This window comes from Plecotus auritus (assembly GCF_963455305.1).
Source record: "Plecotus auritus genome assembly, chromosome: 4".
In the NCBI taxonomy this organism is placed as follows: Eukaryota; Metazoa; Chordata; class Mammalia; order Chiroptera; family Vespertilionidae; genus Plecotus; species Plecotus auritus.
The window spans coordinates 23,629,693-23,656,793 of record NC_137775.1 but is presented as its reverse complement, the minus strand read 5'-3'; the positions used below and the strand labels follow the sequence as shown (position 1 = coordinate 23,656,793).

The window sequence follows — 27,101 nt, the reverse complement described above, 5'->3', positions numbered from 1 at the left end:
GAGCCCTTGGGTGCCCATTGTCAATGAGCAGTAATGTTTTAAAAGGAATATTTTTTCTGATCAATAGGTCTCAAAAGTGGGCTTCAAATATTCAGTAAACCATGTTGTAAACATATGTGCTGTCATTTGGGCTTTGTTGTTCCATGTACAGATCATGGGTTCAGCAGAATTCTTAAGGGCCCTAGAATTGTCAGAATGAGCATTGGCTTCAACTTAATGTCACCAGCTCTATTAGGCCCTAACTAGAGAGCCTGTCCTTTGAAGCTTTGAAGCCATGTATTAATTTCTCTCTAGCTATGAAGGTCCTAGATGGCATCTTCTTCCAATATAAGACTGTTTCATCTACATTGATAATCTGTTGTTTAATGCTGCCACCTTCATGAATTATGTTAGCTAGATCTTTTGGATAATTTGCTGTTGCTGTTTCCCCTTGTACTTTTATGTTATGGAGACACCTTTTTCAAAGTCATCCATGAAGTTTTCCTTAAACTTCATGAACCAACCTCTGTTAGCTTCAAATTTTTCCTCTGCAGCTTCTTCACCTCATTCAGCCTTCATGGAACTTACAAGAGTTAGGGTCTTGCTCTGGATTCAGGTTTGGCTTAAAGGAAATCTTGTAACTGGTTCGATCTTCTATCCAGACAACTACAACTTTTTCCATATCAGCAATAAGGCCATTTCTCTTTCTTATCATTCATGCCTTCCTCACTAAGTTAATCATTTCTAGCTTTTGATTTCAAGTGAGAGATGTGCCACTCTTTTTTTAAAATATATTTTATTGATTTTTTTTTTTTAAAGAGAGGAAGGGAGAGGGATAGAGAGTTAGAAACACCGATAAGAGAGAAACATCGATCAGCGCCTCCTGCACACCCCCTACTGGGGATGTGCCCACAACCAAGGTACATACCCTTGAATGGAATCGAACCTGGGACCCTTCAGTCTGCAGACTGACTCTCTATCCACTGAACCAAACCAGTTAGGGCAAGATGTGCCACTCTGTCTTTCACTTGAACACTTACATGCCCTTGTAGGGTTATTAATTGGCCTAATTTCAAAAATGTTGTGTTTCAGGGAATAGGGAGGCCCAAGGAAAGGAAGAAACATGGGGGAACAGTGGACCTTGGTAGAGCAGCCAGAACACACACAACATTTATCAATGAAATGTTCTATTCTATATGAGTGTGGTTCCTGGCACCCCACAACAATTACAATAGTAACATAAGATCACTGATTACAGATCACCATAACAAATATAATAATAACAAAAAAGTTTGAAATATTGCAAGAAGTACAAACATGTTATACAGACACAAAGTAAACAAATGCTATTAGAAAAATGGTGCCCACAGACTTGCTAGAGGCAGGGTTGCCACAAACCTTCACTTTGTAAAGAAGTACAATATCTGTAAATTACAATAAAACTAAGCCCAATAAAATGAGGTATGCATGTGCTGTCTTTTCCGAAGGAGCACAGTGACTGGGAGAAATGAAGCTCTTCAATAAATACTGGCTGACTGGATGTGAATGAATTAATGGAATGAAGTTATTCATCATTTCAGTAACTAGGGATCTTATCTGCTCTCCTTGCATCACTAAATAACATCAGAATTAGAAAAGAGACACTGTGCTTTATAGTTTTCATCCAATCTATCTCTTCAAAGTGGCAACATTCACTTTGAATTTTATAAAGAGAACCGAGGAAGCAGTCCAAAGACAACAAGAGTTTAAATTCCCTAGATATTTTAACAAAAATACGTAAGATAGAAAAAGATATCTCTCAGTTTTGAAGTAGCTTATTTCTTTCATAAAAGATAGTCTAAATTGTGAATGTGCAAATATAGGACTACAATTCACTTAAATTTGAATACATTTTTTTAAATAATCTCAATCATGAAAAATAAATATTGCTTGAGATAAAGAAAAATCCTTAAAGTATAATCTTGCTTAATAAACAATTTCATCAAATTGTATATGGAACTAAACACTGTACACTCTATGTGTTATCCTGGACTTAAACATGCCAGAATAAAGTCTTATTTTCTCCCTTCATTTTTAAAAAAAGGCATTCGAAGGAAAACAGAAATATTATTTATTTTATATGGCTATACCCTCTAAAACACTACTGCTTCGATTAAGCCTCTAGGAGTTAAAGCTTATAAAAATATCAATAAAGCAAGGTAGATAGTTATTTCAAAGTTTTCATTCTCTATCAGGTCAATTTCTCTTTTTCTATATAAACAAATTAAGATGGTCTGAAAGAAGCTTGATATTTTTAAGCTTTTCTGTTTTTAGAATCCCAGAATCCTGTTCATCTTCAGGTGCACTAAAACCACATGCATTTTTATTTAACAAAGCACTTTATTTTTTCTTTGCTATTTGACCTGCACAATATTAATGTGGATTTTCTTACATAACTGCATAAACACAACAGTAGTAACAGAAATAATAAAAATAGCATTTGATGTTATTCTAAATGCTAAATTAGCTTACCTAATTCAATCCTCACAATGACTCTAGAAGGCAGGCACTGTTATTATTAATCCCATGGTTAAAAGTAAAGAAATGAAAGCACTGCGAGGTGAAGAGAAGGGTCCCAGGTGGTAGAGCAAATGCCAAGGAGCTGGGATGCCACCCTAAACAGTCTGTCTGCAGGGCCCCTTCCTTCACCGCTGTGCAATGCCATTTCTCAAGCGCTCAGCAGAAGATGCATATTAGTAGTACTAGTATTTTCACCATCAATGGAAGTAAATTAACAGTTCTAAAACCCATGCTCCTCAGTAATTCTTACTTTTCCTGTTCCCTCTTGTCCTCTGTTTTATTTCTCTATAGACATGAGATTTTATTATACTTGCAGAAGGATTTATTCTATTATTATTTTGGGTTTATATTCTAATCCTGCTAGCTAAATACATATCTAACATAATCCTAATTATTATTGCCCGAGCTCATATATAAAGACCATACTTAATGATGGCTCAGGATTTTTACCACAAGGGATTAATAAAGAACATCTCCTTGCCGTGTCTGACAGCTTTACATTGCTCTGCTCCCTGAATCACTGAACTAGACAGAGGCAAGCACACAATTCCCATTTGCAGTAAACATCCCCATAGTGCTGCATCAAAATGAATTTGCTCAGGGAAATATTGACTAGGTTATACATATTTCAACATTTGTTTGAATTTAGGATTCTAGATACTTAACTGGAGTCTCACTTTGAAATGCTTTTTATAATATTGTGTTATTTTATGAATGCTACCTTTTTAGGAATCTGACAGGGAAAAATAAAACATTTTGCTAAGCAATAAAGAAAAGGGCAGGTGTATTTGGAGAGTTAATTTCTAAATAATGAGCAAATAATTACATAATGTAGATAGGATAATAAGAGCTTGCCACTCTATAATTTAACTTATGCATTAAATACTTGTCCCTAACATGGTATTTAGGGGAAGTTTTAAGAATTGCCATTAGACAGCCTTTGGGGCCATTATGCAATCTGTGTTAGGTATGCTTGCTGAGCTCACAGTCTTCAATGGTATAAACACAATGTGTGTTTGTGTACACATGCATGTATGTAAACCCCCCTCCCAGGAATGTATTCCCCCTTCCCAAGAATCATATAGATAATTTTGAAAACTAATATGTTTTGGTTGAAAATTTGGAACAAAATGGTAAAAGAAAGTCCCCCCATAGCCAGTGAAGATGTCTGGCCACAGTGAGACAGAGAGTGGACAACTCTCCAGCTTTCCTCTCTTTTCCCTAGTTCATTGTGATTACTGCTCAAAGGATAGAAAAAAGCAGCACAGTTCACCTGTGGCACTGTTGCTACCTGCCATCTTTCCCCTGTGCTTCCTAAAATAGAGAGGAGATGCAGGAAAAGACCGTCAATCCAAGGCTGTTTTCCTAGGAAAGCAGAGCCCTGGGTGCTGCCACATTTCAATTAGGTCAGGTCGTAAGTCCCCAGGGTCAGTTGTGTGTACCTGGGAAAATAATAACTACCTATCCTTGGGTGTTTACTATGTGTCAAATGTTAAATGTAATATCTAATTTAGTCTTCATGAAAATAGAAAAGAAAGGCACCACTTCTCTCCGGTAAAAGCGGATATGAAACTTCAATGTTAGTAAATAAGGGAATGACATTTGAATAGGTCTTCTTGTGTCTAAATTCTATGCTTGTTTTTGATATTATTTCTTAAGAGGAAAGTGCTAAAACAAGGGAGAAGAATGCTACCTGTATCCCTCACTTTAATTCCAAATGAAAGCTATCCATATGAAGCGTTTTTAACTCTCTCCAATCTTACACAAAGAGGTGAGAATTTATTAGAATGCAGGCTAATCAAGTAAGTAAAAAAGTTTAAAACTGAACATAAGAGGGGCAGGTGCTAACTGAAAGATCTGAACCAAAATCACAATTTAGAACATCTCTAAGGTATTTTAAAAATAACAGTGTTAAAAGAGAAGGTAATCAATAATATTTTGTATACCATATTATTATTCTTAACTTAGGTATGATAGCCTTCAATATGATATCCAGGGCAAAAGTATATACTAAGTGTATTTTCATGAATTTTGCTAAATAAAAATCCTTGTACTAGCAGACTGTTCATGCAAGGGAGCATGCATGAAATTTTCTAACTTACATCTGATTAGTATATATTTTAGTAATGCTATTGTTTTGCACATAATATGCATTAGGTGGGTTTCATTTTTATAAAAACTGTTTTAAGTAGAGGATATATAAGCAGACAAAAGTATGTAGAAATAAGTAGATAAATATGCTGCTATTCTGATATGTAAATTCAGAAACATAAAAATCAAGTAACATCAGAGAATGAGGCAAGGAATCCTTATATTATAAAATTTGGAAACCTTAGTTTCAAGTTTTTCAACTCTACCTACCTTATAGTTCCTTCCATCTATGTTTTTCTAGTAATTACACAAAACCCTTTCTTTAATTTTCTCTTATTTAATTTTGGCTAAACTATGCAGGGCTGTGTATACTGATGTTACACAATTATCATCCCATCAGAATTATTTAAGAAACCTACTCTGGAAATCATATAGGCATGTTGCCAATTTATCCATGTAATATGGAGGAGAAAAAAATGCTGTTGACATTTTTAAAAGTCAGGAAACTACTTTTAAAGCTAGAAAAATACAAAAGTATCGTCATTTAATGGGAACTTAGTTTCATGTCACAGCACATGTTCCTGCCAGAATCCAATGCTATATAACTACTTACATTTTGATTTTCAGCAGATGTAGTCAAAGTTGACAACATTCTCCTGTGACTCATTAGAAAATATTTTCACTGAAAACATATTCTTGATTTAAAACATAAGTGGCCTCATTTGATTTTTTTTTTCTCAGCAGCTTGTATCAACCTGTTTTTAACTCTCTAACTTTTCCCACCTTTCTACACTACATACCAACATCTTGATCTAGTGAACTAACCCAGACAATGAATAATATTGAATATCAGTTTCTCATAGTAATCCAGTACTTGAAAGAGAAAAATACACTAAAGTACTAGTTTAACAAAAGTAATTTCCTTCTGTCCCTAGTGCTTCATTAGGGATAATTTATATTTGCTCCAAATTAAAGGGTTTACAATCATAAAGGACAAATTATAACATAAATATGCTTGTTTTGACACTGAAAACAATTGTGCATGTGTGAATTATACCCAGATAATCCACCAGCAGAGCAAGCTGATTCCCTGGGACACTGACCTGGATTTAGCATGACTTGGTGTGGGCAGAGCTGACCTGAGCTGGCACTGCTCTAACCGGGGCAGGGAAAGACTGCAGCCCAAAGAGAAATACCATGTAGCGATGTTATACCTGAGAGGTATTTAATTAACTTTCACCTATGTGCTTTATGATTACTCTTTAAACAAATGCAATCTCCTGCACCTTATACCAATGACACCAGCAATAACAACCCTGTGCAGGTTTCTAGTCTATGCACGCATTTCACCAGTTGCAACGGGGAACAAGATTTTATTAAATACAATTTTAACCTGCAAATGGCTTTTTTTTAAAAAAAGCCATATTAAGACTTCCTTTAGGAAATTAGCCTTTCCCATTTTACAGTGCACAATTTACCAAAGAAATGTCTACACTTTTAGTGAAATTCTGGACTCTATAATTTAGAATCCTCCCAAAGTTTTCAAACAAACCATCTGTAGCATGCATGCAAAAGGAGTAATTTTAGAAGAGGCCATTGGAATTTTAGGAAACACTTGTCAGACTGGGAAGTTCTAACTCCTATGACTGGCAATATCAACAGAAAATCCAACAGGGTAAAAGTAACATGAAAATGTGAAGAAAAAAGTAGCCACTGAATCAATCAGACTCACTAAATAGGAAGATAGTCACTCAGTTAGAGAGAGTTCAGCCAAACAAAGGAGCTTCAATGTGGATGTGAAAATTCAATTTAATGAAAATCTATTACATAAAATTTCCTTTCCCATAAGAAAAGGGATAAGATTATTTAGAAAGTAGAAAATACCAAAAAATGCTTCAAATAAGCTAGTCTCGGCAACCCCTTCAGCCTCACCATACACACAGAATCAATTCACATGGTTTGTAAAACCAGTTTGGTCACCCCTAGCTATTGCAGAGATGGAAAACAAGCATGCCTTTGCTATTCCTTTGATTGTTAACCTGAAAACAAGCCCCACATTTTGCACTATCCTCTCTGTTTTCCAATTATTTTTTTAGCAGCCACTCAGCTATTTTAATTAAATGGGTCCTTAATGAATGACCATAGGGAAAAGGACACACAAAAGAATTCAATGTGAGAAATTTTAGAGTCTTTCATATATGCAAGTATAGGAAATCAGTCCCAAAGACTTTCCAACCCCTGTCTATAGTACTGATAAATGGTAAATCTAGAAGAGTTTGTCAATATTTAAAAGCCAGCTATTCCTAATAGTCCTCAGAGATCCTTAATTTCCATTGCATGAAGAAAAAGACTTTCTTGTGAAGTGAAATGCAATTTTATAAAAACTCTTATGCCCTACTACCAAGAATTTGTTAGACAGAATGCAATACTGGTAGATAGGTTGGAAATGAAATGGAAAGAATTAAAAACACTAAACTTACAGGAATTTGGGAAATAATTTGAACCCACACACTGCTCTTCTTGCATTGTCAAGCAAAGGCCTTGAATTCCAGCTGTGGAGGAGTTTATTGACTCTGTCTGTTATTGGGATGCAGAGCCTGAGTTGTTTTTCTAAGGTACTGATGGATTGTACTTTGCTGTCTATACTCTCCCACAGATGCCCTTGTTCCAATGTCAAGTGTCTGTGAGAGCCATGACTGGGATTAATTGGTGCTTTTTCCAGCAACACTGAGTGACTCATTCTGGACCCTGAGAAGGTTGGCTTTACTAGCCTCATATCAAAGTTGTTTCAGTCCACGAGGCATGTATGAACTTTTAGGATACATAATCAGGCATCTCCTGGGTACCTGGGGAGTTTCTCAAAACGTGCCAGGGAGTTTGGGCTTCTCACTGTGACTGGGGCTACTACTGAGATTTGGAGAAAGTCAAGGTTGAACAGTCATGCAATGTGTTGGGCCTGTATAACAAAGAACTGACTCTTCCAAATCCCCCCCAGGGAGACACTGGTGGGTCATCTACACTTCCAGTCATGTTGTACATACACACCTCTTTTTATCTCTACACATGGTTATCATCATTGCTTCTCTTTAAAGCAAACAACAAAAAATAACAAGAAAACCTAGGGCAATTACTACCCCACGAGCACATATGAAACATTATGTTAAAGAACGTGTAAAAGACCACGTCTGAGCTACAGCAGCCCGTTTTCTCTCCCCTGTGATGTCAGACACCATGCTCCCTCCTAAAGCCTGCAGTCATCACCACAACAGCTGCTGCCTGAAGGGTGTGGTGCATCTGCCTTGGTGTTCTGCCAGACCACATTAATCATCTTTTTCCCAGGCACTACCATGATATCTACCATCCCTATTAGTTGAGACTCTGGATGGTCCATCTGAAGAAGAATAAAAAAAATGAGAGAACAAGTAACATGGGGATATAAATTATAAAGGATTACATCACTTCATGGAATAAGACTGTGGGTGTTCCTGAAAAGATACTGTTATTTTAGAGAGGTATAGAATTTCTACAAATTAATCATATGACAGAACATAATAATCAAGCCTACAAAAACAGAACAATTGTTCCCTAAATGAACTTTTGTGTCAAGCAGCGTTTTCACATATGGTGTGGCTTAAAGATAAAGGTATAACACCCATAAAAGTCATCCAAAGAAAGAAGAAAGGAACACAAAAGGAAAAGGGAAAAAGAGAATGAGGGAAGAATAGAGAGAGACTGATTAATTAAGTTTCTATCTCAAAACGTTTGATAAAAGTATAATAATAATAATTAGAGTAACCATAAATTTTACTGGGGTTTTGTTAAAAGTAAAGAGTCTCTAAGCAGAGAGGACACTGGGACAGCAGGTATAACTGGGACTGTATTTGGGGCAAGCTGGGATGTATAGTCACCTCCTTGCTACAGTGAACTTCGAGGTCTCTCTTGGATTTGACTTAATTTATAAATGACATTAAAGCATAATTACTTACTAGAGGCCTGGTGCATGAAATTCGTGCATGGGGGGGTGTCCCTCAGCCTGGCCTGCACCCTCTCCAATCCAGGACCCCTTGGGGGATGTCTGACTGCTGGTGCGGAATTGGGCCTAAACCGGCAGTCGGACATCCCTCTCGCAATCCAGGACCGCTGGCTCCTAACCACTCACCTGTCTGCCTGCCTGATTGCCCTAACCACTCTGCCTGCCTGCCTGATCACCCCTAAATGCTCCCCTGCCTGCCTGATCACCCCTAACCACCTCTGCCTGCCTGCCTGATCACCCCTAACCACCTCTGCCTGCCTGCCTGATCACCCCTAACTGTTTCCTCCTGCCAGCCTGATTGCCCCTAACTGCTCTCCCTTGCCAACCTGATCCCCCCCTAACCGCCTCTGCCTTGACCCCTGCCACTGTGGCTTTGTCTGGAAGGACGTTCAGTCTATCTGGTCTAATTAGTGTATTACCCTTTTATTAGTATAGATTATATGGCATACGGCAGTGAGAATAGTATAAGACTCATTCATTCATTCATATAATAAATTATTTGTTGCTTTCCTACTATGGGCCAGGTACTGTACTAGGTACCTAGACTGGATTTAAAAAATCCTGAAATGATCTAGTCATTGAGTTGCTCCTAATGGGAAAAATATATAATTCTACAAAACTTCAGTTATCCATAACTTTCAAGAAATGATCATTAGGGTTTAGTCAAATTTTCTGGGTGGCTGAGATATACATCATTATCAGCAATAGCACCTTTTATTAAATAATTCCAACATGTGTTATAATGCTAAGCATAATTTAACATTTACTTTGAGAATCAAGGTGATCAATAATAATGAGAATCTTTACACTGAACTAGGCAGACCAATTCCCTCAGGGATTACGAAAGCACAGAGGGCTTCTGGTGTTAATGCCAGAACAACCACGGGATTAAGCAATTTGCATTCTTACATTTATGTTTGTTTGTTTTTTTCTTTTTCATTTTTTATTCTTAGACCATCACTTCTCAATACTATTGCTATGCCTGTTTGTAATAAGAGTAATTTCAGTTCACCTAATATGTGGCATGTACTTCTCTAAAGTGTTTTCCATATATTCCTCCATTTAGTCCTTAAAATACCTCCATGGGATGATATGGTATTATTCCCATTTTACAGACAATGAAATCTGAGGCACAGAGGAGTGGTTTGCTCAAGGTCAGAGAGCTGGGAACTGAACTCAGTAGTCTCCCGTGTTTGCACACTATGTAGTGTTAGCATGCCCACATCCACCTTAATGAGCTATGAACCTTTAGAATTATGTGTAAGGTAAAAGAAAATATGAGAGAGGCAAGCATGTGGGTTTGAGGCAATGAACTCCATGACATCTAGATTTGTCATCAGGCCTTTTTCTTTCTCTGTTCTTCACAAATACACCTATGTGGACGAACTGATAGATAACTCAACTTGCCAAGTTTATGGAGCCTTAGAAATGAAATATAATTCAAATAAAAGCATTTTTACAATACAAGCATATTCCAACTATTCTTAAGTTGGATATTTTCTTATTAAAAATTTAGAGTTTTTAAGAAAATTAAAGTTTAATTTTAGTTACATGAACTTTAAAAATATAAAGACAGTTATTTGGCACAGGAAGCATGCCAGAAAGACATCAAGTATCAGGTGATAGAAATTCATAAACACATGAACAAAGACTTCATTCATCCATTGGCTTACTGGAAAGCAAATGAGAACATTTTGTAGGTTGCTAAGACAACTGAGAAGTGATGATTTAAATGTGAGATAATGAACAGAATCTCTGTACCTTTACAAATCAAATTTTTGGAATCCCTACTAAGCCCTCATCTACATTTACTAGTATAACTAAAACTTCAAGAGCATTACTTAAGAAAGAAAGAAAAAAACACCCAGCTTTCAGGCATTTGAGCTGTGCCTGTGAAGAAGCCTGAAGCCTTCTGATCAGGAGAGAGCCTGGTCTTGGAGGATGTGTGTGGTGTGGCAAAGAAAGGTGTTTCTGCCTGGATCAAGCCCATCTTGTAGCAGTGATGGATGAGGTGCCTTTCAGAGAATTACCAATAAGTCAAAAAATTATTGGCAACTGAAATAGTAGCTTTTTCTAGAATATTGCTATTTCAAATTTGAAACTCTGGGCTCATTCCTTTTAGCCACACCATCCTCCCTGCTTGAACACACCAGGGAGGCTTCCGCTGAAAGGCCTAGGCACTGGCTCATTCCGGAGAGAATGCACTTCCCCAGCCCACTTCTTGACTTTTTCCCTCTTTTCCTTCAAGTTTTTGCTTTAATATCATCCAATTTAAAATTACAACTAACTCCTCCCCAGGACACTGCATCCTTGTTTTATTCCCTAGTACTCACCATCTCCTAACACTCCATCATCATGTATGCTCTTGTTTTTTTCACTGAAGTATCTCAAGCACTCAGAGATAGGTGTCCAATAAATAGTAATTTTAAGGTCAAGAATAGTGTTCCTGTAATTAAACTCCTGGAAAGAAAACTGTGAGATCTGCTTGTTTCTTCCCACCTTAAGTTGACACAACATGAAGCGGGCCTCCCAAAGCCTCTATGTTTCCATTCATACTGAGTCTAGAACTTTGCACTAAACATACCCACATCCAGAATAACCATATCGACTTATTCAGCTCAGTAACTCCTAAGCAGACTATCAACCAATAGGGGATATACTCAGAGGCCTTCACTCCCTCCATCCATAATAATTTTAATTATCACTACGATGCAAAGTAGCATCATGTCTTAGTTCCTCAGGTTCTCTGAATAAAAGTCACAAAACAGATGCTACTTTGTGTAATGTGTTACTATGACCAAATTAACTCAAAGCAGCTAACAGTCCCCAGAAAGACTGTTTCATATTATCACCCATAAAGATTTCAGGGAAACTCAGTTTACAAGAGACTGACCAGAAACATGGCTATTCTCTGGAATTCATCACCAGTACATGTGGTGAAATCAAGCACTTTCTCCTATTTAGAGAATAATGCAAGCTGTCAGTAGGAAGAGGACAGGTCCCACCCACTGCACCATGCTTATTTCAAGTCAAATCTATTGTTTCATCCTCTATATACATTCGTTCTCAATACAAAAAAATTTAAAAATATATGATGTAGAAGATTGGGCAAATGTATTTAAAGCATGAAAAAAATTCGTGTATAATGCCTCCCCAAATAACCATACTTTGCTCAGTCTCTCAGGCCTTTTAAATGCATCTCATACCTGATTTCTCTGCCTCCAGGCACCAATGCCACAGCTAATCTGTCATCACAAGTTCAATTTTAATCAAAAATCCACTGGTGACCTTCCAATGCTTACAAAGACAGGTTGCCAAAACTTAGAGTTTAGACTCCAAGTTATTGTATTTATTTGATATGTTTGAGAGTTTGGTTTGTTTAAAAAAGAAGGCCCATGCCTAGATGCTTATTTTGGCAAAACTGTCTTCAGAAAGGTCAGTAATATAAGCTGCAGTATGAAGTGCATTCATCAGATAATCATTTAACAACTGGATTAATCACAGGAAATGGAGGAAGCAATTTACATTTGGGTTGGTAACTGGGAGCAGAAGAAGACTGGATCCACTGAACATCAACTTGTCAGCCTGGCGATAGGAACAGGAAGGTCAAAAATTAGTAGGTTTTCAGAAAGAAGTGAATGGAGCTTCTCTTCCTTTAAGTTTGGCTGTCACTGCACTTAAAGATCTCTCAAGCTATCTCTACTTTGCAGGTCTTAGTTTGTAGATTTCTGACTTAAGAAATCAAGCTCCAATTCTTCATATTAGTGAAATGGATAACCACTGGTATATCTAATTAGGGAACGGGAGAGTGATGCATGCTGGATTATATAAAATGAAAGACTTGGGGAAGGGGTTTTGAATATAAACAGACCAGTTACATATTCTGGGCAGAAATATAAAGTAGATGGCATTTTGGGTTATCTGCTCAGTATCTTGGAAGTTCTTCTCACCTCTGCTTCATATACTCCTAAGTGGTATTTCCTGAAAGCCATGTTTCTGTTTTGTGAATCTGTCTTTCTAATACCATTACCTTTCCTGGAAATGCTCTCAAAATTGGGAAGAGAAAAATAAAGTTCTAACAAGACTCAGGTTAACTAAACCATTTTATATAGAGATTGAGTTTTTAGGGTCTTTCTCTTCAAATCCTGAAACACAAAAATTAGATTGCATTCTTAGAATACCTATCTATTAATCATCCATCATTTTCAGGGGAAGGAAGGGTACCTTATAAGTTGAAAGAGCTGGTTTTAAACAACTACAAGGAATGAATTATTATTTTGTATTGTGATTAGTAATTTTCTGGGTTATTTAGTCCAAAAGATAGTCTATGCTAGTAATATGGCTAAGTCCAAAAAAATGCTTATGTAATCCCATGGACTGTACTGCTAGATTGTGTTACTAAGAGTACCTAATTTTATTGGTATTATGTCCTGAAATTTTCAAGATTAAGAATATGCAACCTGGTAGTAATACTTTCTCAGGCTTCTTAGGAATAGAATATTGGGCTAGATGTACCTCTGATTTGACACAGTGAAATACTATGTGTGTTTTTACTAGTACAAAAAAAAATATGGCATTTAATTTTTTTAAATATATTTTATTGATATTTTTCAGAGATAAAGGGAGAGGGATAGAGAGCTAGAAACATCGATGAGAGAGAAACATCGATCAGCTGCCTCCTGCACACCTCCCACTAGGGATGTGCCCGCAACCAAGGTACGTGCCCTTGATCGGAATCGAACCCGGGACCCTTCAGTCCGCAGGCCAATGCTCTATCCACTGAGCCAAACCGGTTTCAGCATGGCATTTAATTTTTAACAAAAAAAAAAAAATACATGCAGATAAACATTTCTGAATTCTTGAAGCATGTGATAATTACTATCAAATAAACATGTATAACTTAATGTCTGAATTATAACACTGTTAAATCATAATTATTTACACAAAATGAATAAATTGTATTTTTAAATTTTTTACCCATAGACACTGAACAGATAATCTTCCTGAGACTCACGGAACTACTTGGATGTTAAACAGAGATTCATTCTAAATGCTGGAGAGTTTCCTGCCTTTCTCTTGATAATTGTAAAGCTGGGATAGACTAGGGTAAAGTTTGGATGGCCATGGCTTTGCTGATTTCAGGCAACCACTAAGTTCTGAGCAAACCCAATTTCTTTAACCTATAAAGTGGAGAAGAGTCCACCTTCACCATTACCTACAGAATCATCTTACACTCTAGATGGAAAAACTATCATCTTAGCTCATATGCACCATATGTACTTCCTATATTTTAATACTCTCCCTTAGATCCCCTTATTATAATCTACAGCTAATAGTGTGGCCAAGATGGGATGAAGCAGTAACATAAAAAGAACTAATATATTTCCTGGAAGTCACTTATCAACCCAGTTTTGCCAAAATTATTACTGCCATTCATTCCGTTATTAACAGACTGAGTTTAATTTTTTAAATATATTTTATTTATTTTTTACAGAGAGGAAGGGAGAGGGAGAGGGATAGAGAGTTAGAAACATCAGTGAAAGAGAAACATCAATTCAGTTGCCTCCTGCACACCTCCCACTGGGGATGCGCCCATAACCAAGGTACATGCCCTTGACCGGAATCAAACCTGGGACCTTTCAGTCTGCAGGTCGACGCTCTAACCACTGGGCCAAACCAGTTAGGGCAACAGACTGAGTTTAAAACAAAAATTGCCTGACTTGAGTTTTATTTTCTCTCTATATTCTTGATCTCATCTTGGGGAAATTGCTCCACTAATTAGTGGCCCCCAAAGGAAAAAAGTAAAGAATAATGCAACTTTACCAAAGAAGATCACCAAAGAAATCATTCTAATATTATGGAAACTATTTTAACAAATAAGCACTCTAAGATTATTTGCCAAGAATGTCATTAAAGAATAAAAAAACTATTTCCTCACCTGCTATCAGAAATAAAAAAGACTGAAAGCAAAGGAATACAAAAAATGTGGGGCTCAAAGAGACATCTGCTATTAACTTCACTTGTCTAGGAGCTGTCTCTTACAGTAAAATTAAACAAGATCAACGTATTTTCAGTGATGACTCAAAGGAGGCACACATCTACATCAATAAATTCACCATGAACATAGACAAAATCAGCATAAGATATTTCAGTCTGTGTTGTAAGATGGTCTACCTAGTAACAAACAATTTTAAGGTATGGTCAAGTATTTTATGGTTAACAGTTTTACTGTTAAGGCCAACAATACTATATTCTGCATATGGCAAACAACACAGAGAAAAGTAAACAAAGAAACATTGAGAAATGCCACTTTTCTATGCAGCACATTATAGGCCTTTTCATATGACATCAAGTTCAATAGTTTTAGGAACCTGAGAAAACACTCTCCCTAACATCTGACGTTCAGTGTGTCCACACAATGTTATGCCTAAAAAGATATTTTTACCTTACTTACATTGAATGGGTTTGTAAATTCTCTTTCTCCCCATCTACCGTCACATCTGCAGCTCAAGCATTTCTTTCTCAAGAAAGAATTAAGGCCAAGCAAGACAAAGAATTTGCTGATACACAAATGTCACTCCAAGAATTTTCCTGACAAAGTCTCCACACCCAATTTAATTACTTCCCTACTGTAAAAACACTTTCCATCTGTATTCATTCTAATCTTTTCAAATCCAAAACCAACATACTATAAAGTGAGCTAAATGAGTGACATGAGCTTTAGGTTCCAAGTGAGGCAGCACTTTATAAGGCAGTGGGTCTGTAGCCGGCATGCATTTTATGCTGATGCAGTATTTCATTTGGAGCTCAGTCCTTTACTTCATATTTTGTTAGAATAGAATTATTTAGCCCTAGGCTTTTAAATTCTATCTGAATCTCTCATTCTCTCTCTCTCTCTCTCTCTCTCTCTCTCTCTCTCTCTCTCTCTCTCTCTCTCCCCTCCCCTCCCTCCCCTCTCTCATTCTCTCCCTCCCTCCCCTCTCTCATTCTCTCCCTCCCTCCTTCCCTCTCTCTCTCCATCCTTCCCCCCCTACCATGGGAGGGGAGAGGGAGAGAGAGGGGGAGAGAGAGAATATCCGAATGTTTGTGGTTTTTGATGACCATAAAAGAATCTTGTCATATATGTATATACTAAAGTAATGTTGTCTATAATAAAGGCATTTTGGTGTGGGGTGCTTTCTGATAGGTTATTAAAAACTGAACCTCAGTACATGAATATAATAAATATTGTGTGGGGCATTATATATATATATATATATATATATATATATATATATATATATTAATTTCAACAAGGAAGAGAGAGATAGAAATTTAATGATGAGAGAGAATCATTGATCCGCTGACTCCTGCATGCCCCACACTGGGGATCGAGACTGCAACCTGGGCATGTGCCCTGACCAGGAATCAAATCATGACCTCCTGGTCGAAACTCAACCACTGAGCCACACCAGCTGGGCTGGACATTTCTTGATTCATTGACTATTCAGTAAGTTATTGTATGCTTTTTGTGCAGAATGTTCTTTAGCATAGTTTATTCTCTTCTTGGTATTCCATCACTGCATTAATTAAGTGCTAGTTTTGGCACCCTAATACCTATGACTAACAGAGAATCTAAGAATAGTCACATCTTTATTTTACAGACACTTTTAGGCTGTGCAGACTGTCCCCTGCACCAGAAGTTAATAGAGGAGACCATCCACTATCAAAATGATTGGACAATTTCAAACCAGTAAGTGATTCTAGATCATCTTGAAGGTTTTTCCATCTTGGATTTCAATAAGTAAGGATTGTTGTTTTGTTTTGTTTTTGATATCACAAAGTATTAGAGTCTTTAAAAGTTGATTTGTCTAATTTTACCCATTTATAGCACAGATTAGAAAACTTTTAGAAGCAGATAATCCATGGTAATTGACTACTGGTTTCCAGGAAGTCAAGCTACTTTTCAATATATATTATACTAGAGGCCCGGTGTATGAAATTCATGCATGGGGGTGGGGTGTGTCCCTCAGCCCAGCCTGCACCGTCTCCAATCTGGTATCCCTCTCACAATCCAGGACTGCTTACTCCCAACCGCTCGCCTGCCTGCCTGCCAGATTGCTCCTTACCATTCTGCTGCCAGCCTGATCGACACCTAACTGCTCCCCTGCCAGCCCGATTGCCCCTAACAGCCCTCCCCTGCCAGCTTGTTCACCCCTAACTGCCCTCCCCTGCCAGCCTGGTCGCCCCCAACTGCCATCCCCTGCCAGTCCGATTGTCCTTAACTGTCCGCCCCTGCAGGCCTGGTTGACCCTAACTGTCCTCCCATGATAACCAGGTCACCCCTAACTTCCCTCCCTTGCTGGCATGGTCACCCCTAACTGTCCACCTCTGCAGGCCTGGTTACCCCCAGCTGCCCTCCCATGCTGGCCTGGTCACCCCTAACTGCCTTTCTTTGCCAGCCTGGTCGCCCCCAATTGCCCTCCCCTGCAAGCCTGGCTCCCCCCACTGTCTTCCCCTGCAGGGCTTGGTACCCCCCCAACTGCCCTCCCCTGTAGGCCTGGTTCCCCCCACTGCCTTCCCTTGTAGGCCTGGGTCCCCCACAACTGCCCTCCCCTACAGGCCTGATCACCCCCAACTGCCCTCCCCTGCAGGCCTGGTCACTCCCAAATGCCCTCCCCTGCAGGCCTGGTTGCCCTTAACTGTCCTCCCCTGCTGGCCCGGTCACCCCCAACTGCCCTCCCCTGCAGGCCTAGTTGCCCCCAACTGCCCTCCCCTGCAGGCCTGGTTGCCCTTAACTGTCCTCCCCTGCTGGCCTGGTCACCCCCCACTGCCTTCCCCTGCAGGGCTGGGTATCCCCCAACTGCCCTCCCCTGTAAGCCTCGGTCCCCCACAACTGCCCTCCCCTGCAGGCCTGGTTTCCCCCACTGCCCTCCCCTGCAGGCTTGGTCCCCCCCAATTTCCCTCCCATGCAGTCCTGGTCTCCCCCAACTGCCCTCCCCTGCAGGCATGGTCATCCCAACTGCCCTCCCCTGCAGGCCTGGGTCCCCCCCAACTACCCTCCTCTGCTGGCCCAGTCACCCCTAACTGTCCTCTCCTGTGGGCCTGATTACTCCCAACTGCCCTCCCCTGCAGGCCTGGTCACTCCCAACTGCCCTCCCCTGCTGGCCTGATTGTGCACAACTGCCCTCCCCTGCCGGCCATCTTGTGGCAGCCATCTTGTGTCCACATGGGGGCAGCCATCTTTGACAACATGGGGGCGGCCATCTTGTGTGTTGGAGTGATGGTCAATTTGCATATTAGCCTTTTATTATATAAGATAATATATTATACATTGATATGTTAATATAATACATTAAATATATGATATATTATAAAATGATAAAATACATTTTAGGTAGTCTTTTTAACATAGTCATTATTTGCCTTAAAAATAAAATTGTACTTTTAAGGCCATATGACCTGAGATTTACTAGATAAAAGAAAATGATCTAATTCTAGTGAGCTTTAAACTCTATTTCTTCTCTGACTTATTTACATCAATTGTGAATACAATCAGTTTGGTGGCTTGCTTCATTTATTGAAGCACAGCGTTATCTGTCCAAAAATCCCAAGTGGCTTGAAGGGTAAAAAATATTTGATGTGAAATATTAATAAGAATGGTGGTATTGTTCTGTTTTTCTTAGATGTGAATTTTTATTAAATGTGAAATTATCAAATAATTATCAAATAAATTATCAAAAAATAATTATCAAAAAAGTTATCAAATAAATTATCAAATTTTTATTTGATGTTAAATATTAATAAGAATGGTGGTATTGTTCTGTTTTTCCTCAAGACCAGCTGCTTGCAAAAATTATTGAATTACTTAAATAACATGTCATAGGTACGTCACTCATAGAAGTCAGTGAAATGCTTCGGAAGGAAAGTCTACGCATCCTGGAAATACTGCTTTGTACAAAAACATGTAATGGTTCATCCATTTCCTACTGCTCCAATAAGCTAAAACTATCTGGTTCTCTTTTGATATCTAATTATAAAGAAAAAAGATCAAATGTCATAAATTTTATAGCAGATTATATACTTAATGATCCAAAAGAAAAGACTATATATAATCATTTTAATGTAAAATATATAGGAATTAATTATAGAAATGTCATACTGCATAAAGCAAAGGAAAGGTTACTCAAATTGTGAATGAACTGTAAAAATATGTACTTGCCATCCAAAAAGAATATATGGCAGTTATTAGCACTTTACCTAGAGCTATACTGTTTTATTATACCAAAAAAAATCTCTGTGTACATCAGATGTTGGAACAAGTAGGATAAAATAAACAGACCCATCTTACCATGAAATATAAATTTCTTAATGCAATAAATAGGTTATGCCAGTGGTCGGCAAACTCATTAGTCAACAGAGCCAAATATCAACAGTACAATGATTGAAATTTCTTTTGAGAGCCAAATTTTTTAAACTTAAACTTCTTCTAATGCCACTTCTTCAAAATAGACTCGCCCAGGCCATGGTATTTTGTGGAAGAGCCACCCTCAAGGGGCCAAAGAGCTGCATGTGGCTCACGAGCTGCAGTTTGCTGACCACGGGGTTATGGTATACCATTAATATCATATTAAGGATATGTGTTTATTGTGGCAATGGTATTTGCAGTACTTTCCCTTATCTACGTATTTAAAATTGAGACCCTGGATCTCAAAATGAAAATGTGTAGGTCTGAAAAAATCTGTTGGGCATGTAGTGATGTGAACACTTTCATTCATCATTTATACAGGCTCCAAATAACCAAAAAGAGAATTCTAATTCACTATGATGCATACTGTGGCTGCCAACCGGCCCGATCCATTCCCAATTGGCCCCACCCAACCTCCCGCGGCCCCTCCCCCCAGCTTTTCCCCCCAATTGCCCCCCCAATCGGAGGCGAGGCTGGGGCTGGCTGGCCCTCCAATAGGTCTCTATTGCCAGCCAGGCCAAGGGACCCCACCCATGCACAAATTTGTGCACCAGGCCTCTAGTTAAGTTATAATTTTCCAATTTGACAGCATCCACAAAATCTAGCAATGATTGAAAAGAAAAAGGAATACTGTAGTTTTTTTAATAAACATACTAGTAGATTTGAAACTTACTCAATTTGTGGTGAAATTTCAGATGTGAATACATGAAAGGAGGTTGGTAAGAAAAATGAAGGTGAATGTAAAATACCAAGGGAAGATATTTTCAAGTATTTCTGGAGATGTTTCTGCTATTATTCTTTAAAGCTTACTGTAATCATTGCTGTCCTTTTTATTAATATTATGATTAACTAGAGGCCCGGTGCATGAAATTTGTGCATGGGTAGGGTCCCTAGGCCTGGCTGGTGATCAGGGCTGATCTGTGGAGTGACCGGGGGGGGGGGGGGCACACAGGGGGACCCCCGCTAGCACCCACCTTGGCTGGCCTATCGCCGCCCACTTGCCAGCCCTGCCCCCCTGCCGCCACCACCAGTCGGGGCCTGTGGACTGGGTGCAGCTCTTGTGTTGAGCGTCTGCCCCCTGGTGGTCAGTTCGCATTATAGCGACCGGTTGTTCTGCCGTTCGGTCGATTTGCATATTAGGCTTTTATTATATAGGATGGTACCCTAGCCCATCAATTTCAAGACAGAAAAGTTCTTTAAGAAACTCAGTATTTCAAATCACAGCTGTATCTGGAAAACTGCAATTTTCTTAGAAAGTCTTGGCCTCCATTTTACTGTACCTGGAGTTCTGAGGTTCTGAAACATCTGATTCTGTGCAGGTTTTCTTTACCTGTAAGAAAAGAGTTCTAGTTATTCTCATATGAAAATACAACTTCCTTGTTCAGGTTCACACACTTGTTAAACTTAAAGTGGATACAGCTCTGCTCACCAAGATCTCTATAAAATACTCCCCACATTTTACAGCAGCAGCATGCAGTACTAAATAGTGTATTTCATTATTTTCCCATGAACAGCTGCCAAAGGCACTTCCCTAGACTCCATTAGTATATAAAATGTTCAGCTAAAATAGCCCAGGACTAGCTCAACGAGGAACAAAGAAACCAAAGAACCAGGCTTCCCACTTAGGAACTAGAAAGCCATACTGTTCCCAATTCACTAAGAAATGTTTTTCAATCGATACTGTTTCTGTCTCCCACTAAAACACACAATAATAAACAGTAGATTCTGGGAGCAAAGTATAGTGTTAGCTAAAACATCATACATTAATTTTCATTTTCTCAATCCAGTGGCTGTATGTTTTATTTCTCAGCATATTAATTAAGTTTCTGCATTGCTCATAGGCTTCTCATATATATTTGCAGTATATTTTTGCAGACTGTATTTCAACTTTGTGGTTTTTAACCCACGAAAGTTAAAGAATGAAAATAACTTTTACTTCGAGGACATGCTATCCATGTCTATACAATAGAGTGCAATGCATTTTCTAAAATAAGGTAAAGCACAAATCCATTGCCTTTCACAATTTAGCTGCAATCACAGTTACATATGTTTGATTATTTTTTGGTCTTAATGGTATATTGTATGCAAAGTAGACTCAATTTCAAAAATCCTTTAGTTAATCTGAAGCATTAACAACATACATTTCCAAGTCCACTGCCATATACTCTGGGGTCTATATTGCCATGGTCTATTTATGTAATTACAGAATCCAAGGCATTTTAAATTCGGATGTGTAGCTTGGAAGTGTACATAAGTATACTGAATGTACACTATGGGTATGAACTGCAGCACAAATGGCATCATTTAAGAGTATGTTTTGAATTTTAAAGATACAGCATTGTCTTTGTAGCACACAACTAACTCTTTTCTCCTCTGATTAGAAGAATGCTTAAAAACAAATACACAGAAAACCCCTACTACACATTAAAAAAATCTGTCTTTTGCTATAAATTTTAAGCCCAGACATTTTTATAATGTGGGCAACCAATTATTTGCTTGATTAACTGTTATCTCATTTACATCTTATGTGCACATTTATAGAATATGAAATAAAACTGATTAGCAAAGAGATGATCCGATTTGTAACATTTTCTATTACATGGAATTCAGCACCAGGAGATGAAAGGGTGAAAAAATGTTTCTAAGAGTAATTAGTTTTAAAAAAATACTTTTCTTAAAATGTCAACATATAAGTCACTACAAAACCCACAAAAGTCTTATGTTCATTAAAATTTGTCCAAGGAAAATAAAAACTGAAAGGAAAGGATACCAGAATAAAAACCTTCTTTCCCACTGGTTCTTTCCTATGATTCATCACCAGAAACTACAGGAACTGCCCAATAAATATGTAGAAATCATCTCAAAGTGAATGTCATGTTCCTCAAGACTATGATGACTTGATTTGGGGACTGACTGAAGAAGCTCCAGACCACATATGCACACTAGAAATATACACCCAATCAAGAGTCAGAACCTAGATAAGCTTCTTATGGCTCAAAAAACAAAGAACACATTTTAAATACCCATGGCTACACAAAACATCATTGTCCAAATAATTACCAGAAAGTTCTGATTATTTTAATTTTCTCTCAGAGTAGTAATTGTAATGGTAGAGGACACATCTATTGATTATTTACTACCTAGTACCCATAGAGTCCTAGATCCATAGCTAATAAATATGTGATAAAAGATTGAAGTATAGATATTCTCTTAGATATTATAAGAAGTGTGCATTATTCAAAATGATTCTTTTTAGGGGTTTCATTCATTTGCTCATGGTCAAATGAGGGAAGAATAATATTTGGGATACCATGACTACTATAGGAGAGGTCTATACAGTGTTGTGGGTGTTCAAAGGATAATCTAACCCAGCCAAAGGAAGATGGGAATGGCAACAAACTTCTGAACAAGGATATAGGCCTCAAAGAAAGGCAAGTGAGGTGTGCATGAGGAACCATATAATGAAGACCTTATAAATGGTAAAGAATCTGGAATATAATTTTGGTCCAATGAAGACCACTTAAGGGTTTTAAGAAACAGACTGAGTGAGATGATATAGAACAGGGGTGGAGAACCTCAAGCCCACGAGCTGCAAAGGGCCACGGAATCATTAGGTCTGGCACTGCCAAGGCATTAGGAGTGAAGTAATTAAATGTTTGACCAAGTACAGAAGGCTAATTTTTAAGATGATAATTTTGTATGGCCCATGAATGATGTTATAAATATCCAAATGGTCATTGGCAGAAAAAAAGCTCCCATCCCTGGTACAGAAGATAGTATGGATGCCAGACTGCAGTAGCTCAGTGGTTGAGTGTTGACCTATGAACCAGGAGGCCACAGTTTAATTCCTGGTCAGGTTTGGGGGCTTGACCCTCCCAGTAGGGCATGTACAGGAGGCAGCCGATCAATGATTCTCTCTCATCGTTGTTTCTTTTCCCCTCCCTTCCTTTCTGAAATCAATAAAAATATATTTTTAAAAAAGAAGATAGTGCCAAAACCGGTTTGGCTCAGTGGATAGAGCGTCAGCCTGGGGACTGAAGGGTCCCAGGTTCGATTCCGGTCAGGGGCATGTACCTTGGTTGCGGGCACATGCCCAGTGGGGAGTGTGCAGGAGGCAGCTGATCAATGTTTCTCTCTCATCGATGTTTCTAACTCTCTATCCCTATCCCTTCCTCTCTGTAAAAAATCAATAAAATATATTTAAAAAAAAAAAAAAAAAGAAGATAGTATGGGAGGACAAGGTGAGGGCTGAAAGACAGTAACTTTTAAATGCAACAGAAGAGAAAGTGTAAGTTCCATGAAAGCAGAGATGGCACTGATCTTGTATGTCACTACATCCCTAAACTTAAGTAGGTGCTCCCGGCTGTGGTCTAAATGTTTGTGCCCTCCCAGAAGTCATATGTTGAAATTCTAACCTTCAACGATAAGGAAGGTGGGTGTTTAGAGGTGCTTAGATCATGAAGGTGGATTCTTTATGAATGGGATTAATGCTCTTATAAAAGAGACCCCACAGAGCATGTAGACCTTCTACCACTGAGGACACAACCAGAAGGAGATGGCGATGAACCAGAAAGTGGACTCTCATCAGACACAAGCAGGCTGGTGTCTTGATCTTGGACTTTCTAAATTCCAGAATTATGAGAAATAAATTTCTGTTGTTTATAAACTACCTAGCCTGTGGTATTTTGTTACAGCAACCCGAATGGGCTAAGAGAATTCCCAAATATTAATTTACTAAGTGAATAATTCAGTTCATTTGTGAGAGATGGTAAAGAACCATGGGGAGTTAAGAGGCTGTTTTTGGCAGATATTTCTGAAACAAAATTGTCAGAACATTTTTATTAATTGAGACAAAGTATAAAGTAGAATATAATCTGACCTTTTATCCATCCTTGAAAAAAAATTTAGTAATACCAAAAACCGAAAAAAAAAGTTAACTTATGACTTTAAAGTACTTTAAAACCTTACCTTATTTCTGAATCGATGGAGAAAAGTTAAATGAATCATTAAGAAAGTTATATGTTTATAGTGTCTTGGACATGAAATTAGAAGCCAAATGGAAAGTTTTACCTAAATTTGAACACACCCTCTCATTTGAGAGATCAGCAACACTTCATTAAATGGTGACTGCTGAAACATATATGCTATTGAAGAAAGAATATTATTACAAAATATATAGAACCTTCTTTCTTCAATGACCACCAATTCAGTTTTGAATACAGTTGAAACAGGCAGGCCAAGAAATGAGACAAAATTTCATCCCAATTTAAATACAAATCCTAGTTGTCATAAAACATGCAAGGAGGTGGGCAAAACGTGACAATGTTCAATACATTTAAGTGGTTGCATTAAAGTGAATTTTAACTCTACTTAATCTTATTAAAGTGCATGCATCATCAAAGCAAGATGAAAAAGAATTAAAAGTTTAACTAATATAATAAACTTATAAATGTATCAAAACACTGAATTTTTAAAAATGAATGAATAATACCTAAATGAATAGTACCTAAAATTTTTGAGTGTTTGTCATATGCCAGGCACAGTGCTTAGGTAGATATTATTTTTTCTCCAATTCACAGATGATAATATTGAGAACCAGAAAAATTAATCTGCAAGTGATTTCTATAATAAATTTCAAACCCAGATTTATGAAGGCATTATAACCAGGACATGTTAAGAACCCAATATTCATAAACATATAAGCTGAAATGTTTAAAATTAAGATGCAAACGTCTTAATATTTAAAAGTTCAGTTTTTATTACATTGTAATAATAAGTATCACCAATTATGCTTTTTCACTCACTGTGCCGGACTATTTATATGTAATCACATTTAATCTATGAAGACAGGTATGATGGATGAATTCCTTCATTTACAAATGAGAAAACTAAGGCTCAAAACAACAACAAAATAAACCACCTAAGGTCCAATGTTCCATAGCTAACACTAAGAGGGGTGGAATTTGAACTGAATGCTATGCATCAAGCCCTTCTTTCTCTTTTATGCTAGATATGCCTATTGCTTTTGTTAGTTTTTTTTTTCTTTTAACTAAGAGTTGAAACTAATGTTCCAAGGAACACTTTTTAAAGAAGAACCTACCAGTTACTTCTTGTAATATATTTATGAAATGAATCTTTTAAATTGGACTACTGAAGAAACCAGTTTTACCAAGCACCAGTAACAGCAATGTTCTGAAGAAAATATCTAAATACCTGTTGCATCCACCACCCTAACAACTGCCAAAAAGATCTAATATGAAAACCAACTTCCATTTTTTTGTTTCGTGTCTGAAATAGCAAGATCTATTCATTCAAGAGGGCTTTACTGAATGCATTGGATATACCAGAGACCATTCTAGGAATGGAGAAGAACTAAACTTGGGCAGACCAGAGAATAACCATTACATGGCTATTAGTCCTTGCAACATAACTAGTCTAAACTGAGATGTGCTGTAAGTGCAAAAGGCACACAGGATTTCAAAGACTTAGCATGAAAAAAATGTAAAACATCTTAATATTTTTATATTGAGAAATGAAATGATATTTTAGATCTACTAGGTTAAATAAAAGAAATCCCCTTGTTTCTTTTTAACTTTTCTAATGCAGTTACTAGAAATTTTAAACTACATATGTGCTTGCACCATATTTCTGTTGTATAGCACTAACTTAGACCAACAAAAACCTGTCTGCAGGGATCATATATTCTAGTGGAGGAGACATACAGTAAATAAGTAAACACGTAAAATGAATATAATGGCAGCAGTGGTAAGTGCCAGGAGAAAATAAATCAGAATGAATGGGTAGAGAAGACTGGTCAATGTTATTACATTAGTTAGACAATGGTAAAAAAAAAAAAAAAGAAAAAAATTCTTGTTTTTATTTGACAATACCAGTCACTCTTTAAGTTTTTTTTAGGCTGTATATATGTGAATAACTGAAATTATATTATTTTTACCTAAAACTAATACAAAATAATATTGAATGTAAACTGTAATTAGAAAAAAACACGTACTTTTTGAAATAAATTATAAAGAATGTGGTGTTTGGTATTTGGAATAATGAAAACTTTCAATATCTGGAAAATATAGGTAAAAATGTAATTTTTAGAATGTTTTGCATTATAACTATGATATTCAAGTATAACACTCACCTTAAAATATTTCATATTTTCTAATCAAGTGGTGCTTTGAGCAGCTTATGATCTTTTGTATGGATTAACTTTTGTAAGAATGAAAAATATGATCAACTCATAAGAAATCTACAGAAAGTAAATTTCTTTTATCTTACCATTCCATCTTTTTAAAAAGCTTGAACCAATTATCACAATTATTTTCTACTTAATCTCACTGTTTATAAGTCCTTAAGTATTAATGACAATAAAACAATTTAAAGGACTGAATAATGGAAGAAGACATTTTAAAAAGACCTCTCTTGTAATTTCATTTTGTTTTGAAATGAACTAATGATTAAGTCTTAATTATACTATTCCATGATAATAAAAGATCAATTCTGCAACTATACATCCAAGATAAAAGTTTAAAAAATGAAAGTTTGCTAATGTAATGAATGACTTATCATGTATAATTTTACAGGTGATATTTTAGAAAATCTTTCTTTTCTGAACTGTGTAGAAAATATAATGTGAATCAGATTGTCAACTTTGATTATACTAAATGTAAATATGCTACAATGTGAATCTGACTGAATCAATATTTATACAAATACTGTACCATATCAATGCCTAGTTTTTGTATTAATGTACATATAATAAAATGTATTTATGACTGAGTTAGATAAAACAATTGTAAATAATTGTCTGATAAAGCAGAATGTGTTATCTTTAGGTTCCGGCTTCGTGAAAACGAGAGACTTCTTGAAGTATCAATTGCTATTTGGCATTTTTCATCTTTTCTAATACTTAGAAGTTGGTCATATTTGAATTTTTAATTATATAATGAAATTAAAAATTATTTTCTTATAATTATTCCAGTT

General features: G+C 37.2%; 1 protein-coding gene across 3 annotated transcripts in view; it reads right to left on the bottom strand.

Moving 5' to 3' along the window:
* Window positions 1-27,101, bottom strand: part of EYA4 (EYA transcriptional coactivator and phosphatase 4) — a 239,413-nt gene that overhangs the window by 83,083 nt on the left and 129,229 nt on the right. For all 3 annotated transcript variants that reach the window (XM_080664649.1, XM_080664650.1, XM_080664651.1), the window contains exon 3: window positions 20,390-20,439. In XM_080664649.1, coding sequence (XP_080520775.1) covers window positions 20,390-20,439 — 50 coding nt within the window. The remainder of the gene's footprint in view (window positions 1-20,389; window positions 20,440-27,101) is intronic.